General features: G+C 39.6%; 2 protein-coding genes and 1 long non-coding RNA gene across 7 annotated transcripts; 2 read left to right on the top strand and 1 right to left on the bottom strand.

Moving 5' to 3' along the window:
* Nucleotides 1-1431: 1431 nt before the first annotated feature.
* LOC143465238 (uncharacterized) lies at nt 1432-2094 on the top strand. Its single transcript, XM_076963430.1, has 3 exons — nt 1432-1630; nt 1743-1835; nt 1948-2094. Exons 1-3 carry the CDS (start codon nt 1508-1510, stop codon nt 2092-2094), a joined length of 363 nt encoding a protein of 120 aa, XP_076819545.1. The 5' UTR covers nt 1432-1507.
* Nucleotides 2095-4313: 2219 nt separating this feature from the next.
* On the bottom strand, nt 4314-7181 carry LOC143466014 (uncharacterized). Of its 5 annotated transcripts, none has more exons than XR_013118687.1 (7): nt 7035-7181; nt 5736-5883; nt 5557-5626; nt 5368-5472; nt 5076-5234; nt 4856-4947; nt 4314-4767 (listed from the first exon to the last, which is right to left on the bottom strand). It is a non-coding gene; the product is annotated as an uncharacterized LOC143466014 (long non-coding RNA). The 5 variants fall into 5 exon arrangements; XR_013118686.1 differs by lacking the exon at nt 7035-7181 and adding an exon at nt 6362-7019; XR_013118685.1 differs by lacking the exon at nt 7035-7181 and adding an exon at nt 5997-6310.
* Nucleotides 7182-8307: 1126 nt separating this feature from the next.
* Nucleotides 8308-10584, top strand: LOC143465497 (uncharacterized). Its single transcript, XM_076963823.1, has 5 exons — nt 8308-9329; nt 9477-9665; nt 9790-10016; nt 10169-10333; nt 10443-10584. The coding sequence occupies exons 2-5, from the start codon at nt 9556-9558 to the stop codon at nt 10574-10576; spliced, it is 636 nt and encodes a 211-aa protein (XP_076819938.1). The 5' UTR covers nt 8308-9329; nt 9477-9555; the 3' UTR covers nt 10577-10584.
* The last annotated feature ends 723 nt before the right edge of the window (nt 10585-11307 follow it).

The following is an 11307-nucleotide window of genomic DNA, read 5'->3' as shown; positions in this document are numbered from 1 at the left end:
AATTCAATCATGAGAAGTGAGAATTTGGAGGGGATTAACGTTACAGACAGGTTATCGAAAGTCGTCGGTGTCATACCAAAATCTTTTCCATGCCATTGATGTAGAGCAGGCATGCACAACATACGGCCCGCGGGCCGCATGCGGCCCGTGAAACCTTTTCATGCGGCCCACGAGATATTCCGTGATTTCGCTCATTCAGGCATTTTCTCCACGGTTAGGCTACAGTTACATAATCAACGAATCCGATGCTTTACCGCCGCTAAGCGTTAAAAACAACTAGATACTGTAGTGCGAGAGGCAACCGTCTCTTGACAGTAACCATCTTCTCAACGATATCTCTTATTCAACGGTTAATCGGTCACATTATATAAAGTAGGCTACACGTTATTTACAACAACGTTAACACGCGGCCCGCAAAAAATATTTTTTCCCTAAAACGGCCCGTGTACTGTTTTGAGTTGTGCATGCCTGATGTAGAGGTTTCTGTAGTCTCAATGAAAGTTTTCCATTCAAGTTCAGAAAAAACGTACGAAGTGACCACTTCACCAGAGTCTTGTTTACCAAAGTTGCTAAATCACAATACAGTGACCGGCAGATTTTCAGTGGTAGTGCTATAAAATTCAAGTTAGGTTATCAAGAAACTGTGAAAAAGAGTTTTGAACTGTAGTGGCAGCCCGATTTTTTTCCAGTGAAATAATGGTAACCTAAATAAAAATAGAAAAAAAACTTTTTCAGATTATGCAACTACACATCTTAAGTCTATCAACCTTAAGGATGCGGTGACAGGCTGACAGCAAGGCTGCATGCAGTGTTTATGTAGGCACTCAGCAGAGCTAAAACTGTTCATGTAGGCACTGCACTAATTCTAAGCCTTTTGAACTAGGAATAAGGAATTATTTTTTGCAGTGCAGCATGCAGAGCCAAAAAAAATCTTTTTTGTTTAATCGCAATATGAGTGACTGACCACAAGCAACTAAAAGACGCTAGACATCCACTCAACATTTATTCCTCTGACCTAACTTAACCACCTACGTCCTATATCCTACATAAACAACTAAACAGCGGCCGCCAATCCGTCATACCATCTGATGTCCTGCTACTTGTTGCGGTAAGAAACGGGTAAGCCACAATTTTGCTAAACAGAGCAATTGGCTCGCGGTAGAAGGGTCGCTACCTAACTTGTACCATGTCCATACCACTGTCATTCTGGCAGAATCCTAGCAGAATCATACTATCCAAACGAACAACAGTGTTTCCGACTCCAAAATTTTCAAAAACAGAATGAAACAGCATTTTAAAACAAAGCAGACAAAGTTTAACGCTTCCAATCATCCAAGTTAAAAAAACAAAAATTTTAGACACATATTTTAAAATTAAAAATGATGGTAACACAAAACAACAAGAAGAAAAAAAACAACAAAGTATACACACAAAACGAGTTTCAAGAGATGTGAATGTTGTACTCCTCTGTCACAATTAAAAAACAATTTGAATACATGACGTAATAATGAACAAAAAGAAAAAGGCCTGGTTGCAGATTCTTAAAGAAGATTTCCTCCTCTTCACGATGGTGACCTTGAAATCGATCCCCCCTGGCCGGAAAGTTCCGAAATTCACAAAAACGCGACAGGTACCAAGAAATGCGATAAGACCCCGAAAACGTAAAAAATGCCGTATTTATTAAATGTTTCACGTCAATTCTGCTGAGTGTTGCCGGAGGAGGTGTGAATTTTTTATTGCAGATTCTTAAAGAAGATTTCCTCCTCTTCACGATGGTGACCTTGAAATCGATCCCCCCTGGCCGGAAAGTTCCGAAATTCACAAAAACGCGACAGGTACCAAGAAATGCGATAAGACCCCGAAAACGTAAAAAATGCCGTATTTATTAAATGTTTCACGTCAATTCTGCTGAGTGTTGCCGGAGGAGGTGTGAATTTTTTATTGCAGATTCTTAAAGAAGATTTCCTCCTCTTCACGATGGTGACCTTGAAATCGATCCCCCCTGGCCGGAAAGTTCCGAAATTCACAAAAACGCGACAGGTACCAAGAAATGCGATAAGACCCCGAAAACGTAAAAAATGCCGTATTTATTAAATGTTTCACGTCAATTCTGCTGAGTGTTGCCGGAGGAGGTGTGAATTTTTTATTGCAGATTCTTAAAGAAGATTTCCTCCTCTTCACGATGGTGACCTTGAAATCGATCCCCCCTGGCCGGAAAGTTCCGAAATTCACAAAAACGCGACAGGTACCAAGAAATGCGATAAGACCCCGAAAACGTAAAAAATGCCGTATTTATTAAATGTTTCACGTCAATTCTGCTGAGTGTTGCCGGAGGAGGTGTGAATTTTTTATTGCAGATTCTTAAAGAAGATTTCCTCCTCTTCACGATGGTGACCTTGAAATCGATCCCCCCTGGCCGGAAAGTTCCGAAATTCACAAAAACGCTCCTTTAACCTGGCAAATGTCCTTTTAGGGGGTGTAGTACGATTTTCAGTAGTTTTAAAACGGCAACCAGGCGATTGTTACGAAGGTCGCATCCAAGACGTCACTATAGAAAAAGTATCAATGGTTCCGGTCCAGTGCGCATGTGACCTTAATCTGTGGAGGTTTGCTGTTGTTATGGCGTGTGCGCAGTGTAGGTTCAGGCTAAAGTTAACGTTTTGTGTTGGTTCAAAGTTAAGGCTTTTTGGCTGATTTTTCGGAGAAATGTAAGAGAAAAAGTTGTTAAAAAGTTGAAGCATTTGGTGCAAGAATTCCAGATACGAGAATTTTCTCAAAATACCGCATTAAGTCCTTTTGACCTACATCTCGGCGGATACAAAAACTCAGCAAGGTGACCGGGCTTGTTTAGAAGCAAATTCAAATTGAAAAATTGTACTTTGCATTGTTTTAGATAGGACTTCAGATGGACCTACAGCCCCTTTATCGCCCATATGTCCACCTCCGTGAATTAAGTCGTGAACAGACTTCAACACATCATTCTTCATTGTTGAGGGCACCAGCAACTGAGCATAAACTTCTTCCAGAGAATTCTCGATTTTTTTTTGAATGATGGTCGGCGTTCCTGGCTCATCCACTGAAACAGTCTTTTCAACACTGGATCTTTTTGCTGCGCCTTAATAGTGTTTTCGGTTGACCATCCAGATGCTTCTTTTGCTTTTGGGGTTCAGGCAAGCGTCTTGGGTGCTGGCGTATAGGGAGCGAGTCTCCAGTTTCGATTGAGTGTTCGACCAGTTCTGTTTGTCCAATATCGTACGGGTGCAGCGAAAATACATCACGATAGGAAGAGATTACGGAAAACAGCTTTTGGCGTTCAACTTCTGACAGTTCCAAATTGTCCAAACATAACTCATCGTGCAATGCCGACAACTCATCGTTGGAAAACTTGTTCTCTATGCAAGTCCTGATCCATAGTTTGAACCTGGTAGATTTCCCATGGTGGATTGCTGTGACTTCCGTGTATGTCAGAAGCACGTCGAAAGTTTCTTGCACGTTGCCTGTGACAACGTCGAGCAATGTGACCATATTCCCCACAGTTAAAACACTGAAGTCTTCTTCTCTCTTCCCCAGGTTTTCTTGCTGTCTTCATTTCTTTTCGCAGCTGGAAAATTTCGTCCTGAAGTTTTTCGACAGTTCTTTTTAATTGGGATACGTCCTGGTGATCTCCTGTAACCGCTGCTACTTCTGACGTCATTAAACGTGGTTCGTGATGCGTCCGTTCTGCGTTTTCAATAATGTTCTTTGCTGTGGCGTAAAAATCCGGTTGTGCATTTTTAAAGTTATCGCGTAAGATTTGTGAGGCTTGTTGACGATCTCTCAGTCCTCGAACAAGTAGGTTGTACAGCACACTGCTGCGCATTTCATGCTGTTCGTCGTTTGTATAAGCCATTTTTCCCAATTGAGCTATAGATTCAAGAAAGTTTCTTACAGATTCGTCAAAACCTTGAGTTCGCTGAACGGGTTGTTGCATGGCATGCTTTTGTGAAGATAGTCCTGAAACCGTGTCTTTTGCTATTTGAATGAGTTCGTCATAACTAAGCTCGTAGAGTTCATTACCACCATCGGCCATTGAGAATCTCATGTCTTCCGGCAAGCTTTGTAGAAATGCATGTTTCTTCCCGCATCCGATGCTTTAACGCTGTCTCAGAAGGATTCGAATTCTTTGAGAAAAGACGAAAAACTATTGCCGAGCCGGTAACGAGGCGGAGAGTAAAAAAAATTCAACTTCAGTAAAACTTGATAAAATCTTCTGTGCCTCTAAAAGGTCGTGCCGTGCTCGCCAGTGTTACGTTTTGTTGTTCTTACTCTTAGAATTACAGGCACATGTTTTATTTTAAAAGCAGTTAGGTCAAGTTTTCGTTCACACAGCTCATTTCAGGAGCTCCAATACAAAACTGTCAGTGCAACTACTTGTCGGACACACGTCGATAAAAAGACACATGTGGTTAATTTACCACGGAAACGCGCAATCGGCCGCAAGGGAGAAACGTAACAGATACAGGGCAAAAACAAGTGTAACAGAAATCTTTTGCTGCCTTTGTATAATGAGGTAAGACACGGCTTGATGTTAATTCTCTATATCGCCGAACACTTCACATGCTTAACTTCCAAAGAATGTTCCTCATGTCCTGGGAATCCTATAATGAGCGTAAATGTTCAAGGAAGGTTCATTTCCACGTCACAACTGCTTGTGATCGGATTGAGAAGACGTGATTCAAAGTCACTGTCAGAAAAGATTGTGGTTCCCAATCGTGAGTTAATTATACCCTGTGGAGAAGGAAAAATAAGATATAAACTTCAGGCAGGGATTTGTTACCTTGAGTTTGGTGAGGAAAAACGGCACTATATTACCTACATCGTGCGTGAGGAAATAGTAGTCCAGTGTGATGGTGGGGAAGTGGGGATAGTAGAATATGATGGTGTTCGTTCCAAGATCGATCGCTGTAGCTATATATTTTTTACGAAAAAATTAGCCAACATTCCAAAACATCATAAAGACGTCAATAAGAAAACTGCTTTCACGAAAGAAAACAAGTCTCAGCATAATACATAAATCATTAAATGGCGAAAACTACCGAAATGTATCCTTGACATGGAGATAATCACAACAAATGAGCTGGAGGAATTTCAGCCACAGTACAACTTGGAAGGTAAGGCAGATAAACACTGGAAGGATTTGTCGACGGCCGTTCTGGACAATATTGCTCAATCACTTATTGACCTTATACAGTTTTCTGTAGAAAATGCAAAGTCAAAGATGTTTGCTTATCGCCACTATCTCTTTTTACAGTGTTCAATGACAAAATTAAAGATTTACGAGTACGACTTTACGAAGTTAAGTACACGGAGAAATATCTCAGTAGCAACCTTGCATCAAATCTCCTGGAGTTTGTTCGCAGCAGACTGTGTGTACAACAAGTGAGGAAGCGATGGGTAGACAACTCTTTTATTTCCCATATCACTGTGGGCAACCTTTAAATAAAGTATTTTGAAAAGTATCAGTGTAGCTGTAACGTTTACCTTGTATGAGTGTTAGAAATAGAAGCCATAATTTACCTCACTCTGCACCTCTATCACTTGGACTACAATAGTGCTTCCAAGAAGTTGAATTTCCCAATCAAAACGTCTGTTGATGAAATTAAGAGCTGTTCACAATCACATACAGTTCACAAAATGTACGATAGTATAAGTGCATACCACCACTGGTCTTTGTATATAAAGAAATTTATATGTACTTCTTCATGTAGCACAGCGATGCCGTCAGTTCACTAGATTTTTCCATGGCATGTGCAGCCTCTGCCAGTCCCATGTTTGTGCATTCTTAGATGTTATTCTAATGATGATGTATCTGGTTGGCTCCACATTCTTTTATGTTCACTTTGTCTGTTTGTATTTAAAGTGCACAGTATCATAATTGTTGTGCCTGTTTAGTATTTATGCTTCACTATAAATACTACTTCTTAGTGTAACCATTGGTTTTGTTCAACGAGCATTACCTATTATCGAGGTATAATATGCCTATTGGGGAATGTCCTGATGAAAAAACCAAACGGCCATGAAGGGGCTGCCTCAGGGGCATGGTTGGAAAATCCATCAACAGCAAATTATGATTTACACAAATAGATATATTGGTATGTTCAATTTCAGTGATAATAATTGGAGTGATAATAATTAATGTGAGAAAACTTAAATATGGTAAAAGCACAAATGAAATTACAAAACATATATGAGACTTGCACAACAATAGAACATGCCTTCAATACCGACATATTGGAGCTTAACCACATTAAAATGATAAATCCTCTTCTTGTATTTTTTAAAGGGCTGAGTTGACTTTTAAAACAGTAATTGCAATACTTACCGTATTGATTAAATTTCAAACAATTTTAACTTATCTAGAGAAAAGGATGTTTACACCAAGAAGTACTTAAACAAAACTTCCCATTTCTCTGTCATAAACTCAGTATTTTGTCAACCCTAAAACATATATGCAATTTGACAAATGCTTACTATTTACACTAAATAGGCCTATATAACATGTTAAGAATTCAGAGCCAAAAAACACTTGATAAGTAGGCTATTTCAACATCTTGGGCTGGTAAATGCATTTACTGAGTTCATATAATACAATTACATGCACATTTATTTTGGAAGTCAGTCAAATTACTACATCTATGCTATGCTTTTACTTAGGTTTGTAGACTGTTATCCATACAGTTGCTGACTTGATTATTGAGACAGTGCAACTGCAACCTATTGCGATTTTGTTTTTTCAACTATATGCAACCTGTTATTAAGCTATAGCTAATGGGCTATGGTCTACAAAGAAGCTTCACTTCCAGACTTCTGCATTGCATCAACCTAATAGGCCTAAAATGTCAGAAGAACCTGACATTTTAGCCCATCAGCGTTCAACAATTTTTCCTTTTACCTAGGCCATGCAATTCATAATGCTAAATCAAAGAATTTTCTCATTAATATTAATAATAACGTTTGACTGCTGACATCGAAATACCGTAACCAAAAATACTTACATGCGATGTTAAAAACAGACAAGTCACGACTAGGCATACCACATTAAAACCATTAGCCAGTTTACCATTAGCGCTTAAGAATAATTATTTAGTCTACTGCACATAGTTTATAAAAAAATAAACGGAAACCCTGCTGTCATTTTGGAAGCTATGATTCTGCTAGGATTCTGCCAGAATGACGGTGGTCATGTCCATGTGTCTTAAACACCAAGATTAAGACTTTTTCGTTTGTAAGGTGGCGTCTAAAATTTATGGCATGTAACAAAATTACTTGAAACAAAGCTGGAAATGTAGAAAACGGCTAAATATGCATCAGTTAGCGACAAATTATCTTAAATCAAAAATACACGGCTTATCTTGCTGGTTCGACCTTTAATTCCATACAAATTACAAATAGTTCGCATAGTATTGTGACGATTACGTCACGAATCACGAGTTGTTTTCTAGCTATTTGGAATTTAATTTAGAATCCTATAATTCAGTTGTTTATCAGACTTGCGTTCTCCTTAGTGACGTCAGATAATTTCCTCGCTTGAACTAGCTTGCCACATATATATACTGTTGTAATGTTTACGATCTTCCCTTTTCCCTTTTACCGTCTCACGTGTTACTGAGCGCGATGTAACATTCAGCAAGCTTTGCCCGAAGGTGAAAGCCTTCGTGTCTGATAATAAATAAAAATGGGAACTTTATAAGTTAGTAATTTGTATAGACAGAATCAAGCAACTAACAGCATAGTCACGCAAATTTGAGAAATGAGAACTCATCAATCGAAACAGAAGCAAAACAAGTCACCAACCATCAATCGTCCTCGCTCATATTCAGACAATTACCGCCAGCATATGCGGACTTTATGACAGATATGTTCCTTGTGTAATACCTCACACGAGTAGTGCACAAGCGAATTATTAAATGTCATAGTATCTTCAATATGCTGCTAAATTAATCGCTAATTAAACACGATTCAGCATTGACAAAACAATAAATTTTTCCACACGCTTTTTCATCTATCACTTTAAATAGAAATTTAGAAAATTTGCTGGCGTTATTTTTCATTTTATACTCAAACTAATTAGCGACTTGACTTTGGCCCTCACCGCTCACAAACGGTCGCTTGCATCGATAAAGTCAAACTACGCATGAAATATAACGGCTCGAAAAATCACTTTCCGCAAAAGATGTTCAGTTTCTTTTTGTAACAACTTGTTTATCAATCACTCTAGATTCAAATACTATTACATTTGCTGGCATTATTTTCCATTTCATTTTGACTTTGGTCTTCACCCTTCGCAAGCCGTCATTTGCATTCATAAAGACCAAACTATGCATGAAATATAACGGCTCTAAAAATCACTTACCGCAAAAGAAACTCAAATTTCTTTTGTAGCAACTTATTTATCAATCATTCTGATACGATTTGTTTTGTATAAACTTAATGAGTTTTCGTAAATTTTGTTTGCTCCCTCGGGCACTTGTGTTTTTCTAATAAGGCGTACACGCCTCTAATAGTAATTTGCGTTTTTCTGTTTGGCATTTTTCCATTGCGCAAGCAGCGTGTCTGAGTTGTCATTGTGCGAGTTGTGATTCGTTGTTCGAGATTGATTATGGTTTTTTATGTTGGCGATAACACTGTTTTACAGTCTTCTGATTCAGTAAAAATGCAACAGTGGTGGCAGCGAGATTCGTTAAAAAGAAAAAAAAAAGAAACTAGCCATGGATGAAAATCTGCCAGCGATTTTAACGGCAATGAAAGAACAGCAAGAGAGCGTCATATTTGCGTTTAACAGCATGCAACAGGTGAAACCTTTAGAAAAATATACAGCTGTTCCAGTGTTGTTGCCTTGAACATAACAAAAGAAAAATGACACAACTAGGCCTACTTGCAGAGCTTGGGGCATCACATGAACGTCATGTCCGAAGACAAAAATAAAGCTTGTTTGATAGCATGTGTGGGTTCGGAAACCTACGAGCTTCATGAAAATTTGTTGGTTGACGAACACGTTGCAGATAAGCGCTTTACAGAAGTAACTGGAAAACTATCTTTGCACTTACAAGGATACTGTCCACTTTCAAACCAATACAATCATCTCAGCTACGTTGGTGAGCAAATTAGAGAGGTCATCATCCAACACACTCCTCACGCTGACTTTCAACATCAATGTTTGTTGGAACCGAATACTTCCATGCAAGACATCCTCAAAGAAAGCCAAAACCTACGACAAAACAATGTGTACGGATCAAGTGTTGAAAGGCGAGGGACCTTGTGATTCTGTCGCTGTTAAAAGAATGTCTGCAGTAAGTCGTCGATTGTCTGAAGGAGTTCTTCGCCTTTTGCAAGAGTGTAGTTGTAACGTCATGATTCTGCTCGTTTCGGTCAAACGTTAAGTTTTAACGAAAGTGTACGTTGAACTCGAATGATGTCGTTGCTTCATATTTTTCCAGGCACGTCGTTTGAAATGACAGCACTAATAGCCTAGCCTACTTCCCACTTCTCGAGACCAGGATTTCTCATCGCCGTTCGATGACGATCGCGTCCCGGCGCAAACGACATTTTCCTCTCCTGTGGAAGCCGGGGTCGAACCAAAACCGTCGATCTCTCAATATCGCGCGAAAGAGCAGACTGTGTCCAAAGTACGTGGTTATGACCTCATGTACTGTAGTTACTAAAAGGTGTTACGACTGTTGTGTAAGTTCAAACACACCGTCAATCACGTAGCCAATACAACGTATTGACGTAAATGTTATTTCTAAACAGGTATCACGACGAGGGTCTATGCGAGCTCGGACCGGACTGTCCCATGGTCCACGAAGAAAATTCGAAATACTTCTCGTCGCTGGACCCCAACGCCCCGGAGTTTTTCCCCCGCTCTGCGCGAAAATCTTTTACGGCGTCGGCAAGTTTCGAACGGTCCGGAAATGTTGCTGAAGTGAACATCTTGGGACGTCGCCTTATTTGTCCTGCAATACGTCACAGATACCCAGGTAAGTTCATTGGCCGTCATTCGAACTGGTCTCTGCATGGTGTAGCCTATGATCTGCCCGGGCTTGTATTTTTGAAAGTTAAACCTAACAATACCGATTCAGTAAACCTTAGCTTATTTAAAGGAAATTTTATGCTAGTTTTACATTTTCAGATTCGGGCGAACGCGTCCAAAAGTCCAAAACTAGACCCCCTGCGCATTTTTGCAAGCAACCGGGAGATGTCGGTATCGGTCGACGTGCACTTTTGCGCATGACGGAAAAGAAAAACGACCTGATATTTCCAAGGTTTATAGATACAAGACGAAGATATGTGAACGGTAAGTAGGCCTAAGTTTTTCTGTTACAAATTGAGACAACGGTATTCGTTTATGATTGCAACTTAGTTTAGTAAACTGATAATTAATTGTTACGTTTACTTGATTTTAGGTGGTCCCGAGGAATTGCCCATTCGGCTGCATTTTGTTCCTGCCCACACGGTTCGAGCGAGCTTCGTTCGAATTATGATCTACCGCCGTTCTGTTATCAGAATTATTTCGTTTTTAAGTTATTCATTTTTGTAAAATGTTACTTGAATAAACGATCTTCCGTAAATTGCACGATCTGATCTGTTATGATGCCGTCAAACAAGATAAAACTAACATCTCTATGATTATGTCTGACGTTTTACCAAAGCATTTAAATAGCCGGCCATAGTTATGATTTCGATTAAAATTTGCCAAGATTCGGTGACAACCAGCAGCGAGCACATGGATACAGTTTGACTGAAACCCGGTGTACAAGGTCCAAGCAAGCTCGTGCGATAAAAGCTATTGTTCAGCCATCGTTACCCAATAGTTCGACGTGACATGACAATACTATGACAACACTTCGTGCCGAACCTAAGTGGCTGGCTAGCTACCGTAAAACTGTTTCAAACAAATTTAATAAACATATCGAGCAACGTTGAACTGCCAAAACGTTAAATCCGAAATCCCGGGGTCCCGACCGTAGTTCGAAGCTGAGGATTTTTGAAGGCTTGTTTTGCTAAATGGAAGGAAAATTTTTTTTAAAAGTTTAACCGTCTGATGTGAAAATTCCACGCACGTGCCAGCATTAGCTCAAATTATGGCGTTAAGGGATCATGGCCCAATTTAGAAAGACAGGCTTCTCAATGTGAAGTACAATAAATGAAGAAGTTAATATCGCAAAACTAAATCATGAACCTCCCTAATTTTGGCTTGCAATGAGATCGAGGCTAAGGACTGTCTATACAGTCTTAGTTTGGACAGAATGGTTGCACTAAAATTTCTGA

This window comes from Clavelina lepadiformis, chromosome 7 (assembly GCF_947623445.1).
Source record: "Clavelina lepadiformis chromosome 7, kaClaLepa1.1, whole genome shotgun sequence".
Lineage (NCBI taxonomy): Eukaryota > Metazoa > Chordata > Ascidiacea > Aplousobranchia > Clavelinidae > Clavelina > Clavelina lepadiformis.
The sequence above is the reverse complement of the archived record's forward strand: the minus strand, read 5'-3'. Positions and strand labels throughout refer to the sequence as shown.

Excerpts from the sequence above, each read along its gene's own strand:
- LOC143465238 (XM_076963430.1), top strand. The coding sequence starts at position 1,508 with ATGAACAAAAAGAAAAAGGCCTGGTTGCAGATTCTTAAAGAAGATTTC. Across the intron at positions 1,631-1,742 it reads AATTCACAAAAACGCGACAG|ATTCTTAAAGAAGATTTCCT; the intron begins GTACCAAGAAAT and ends TTTTTATTGCAG. Across the intron at positions 1,836-1,947 it reads AATTCACAAAAACGCGACAG|ATTCTTAAAGAAGATTTCCT; the intron begins GTACCAAGAAAT and ends TTTTTATTGCAG.
- LOC143465497 (XM_076963823.1), top strand. The coding sequence starts at position 9,556 with ATGACGATCGCGTCCCGGCGCAAACGACATTTTCCTCTCCTGTGGAAG. Across the intron at positions 10,017-10,168 it reads AATACGTCACAGATACCCAG|ATTCGGGCGAACGCGTCCAA; the intron begins GTAAGTTCATTG and ends TTACATTTTCAG. Across the intron at positions 10,334-10,442 it reads AAGACGAAGATATGTGAACG|GTGGTCCCGAGGAATTGCCC; the intron begins GTAAGTAGGCCT and ends ACTTGATTTTAG.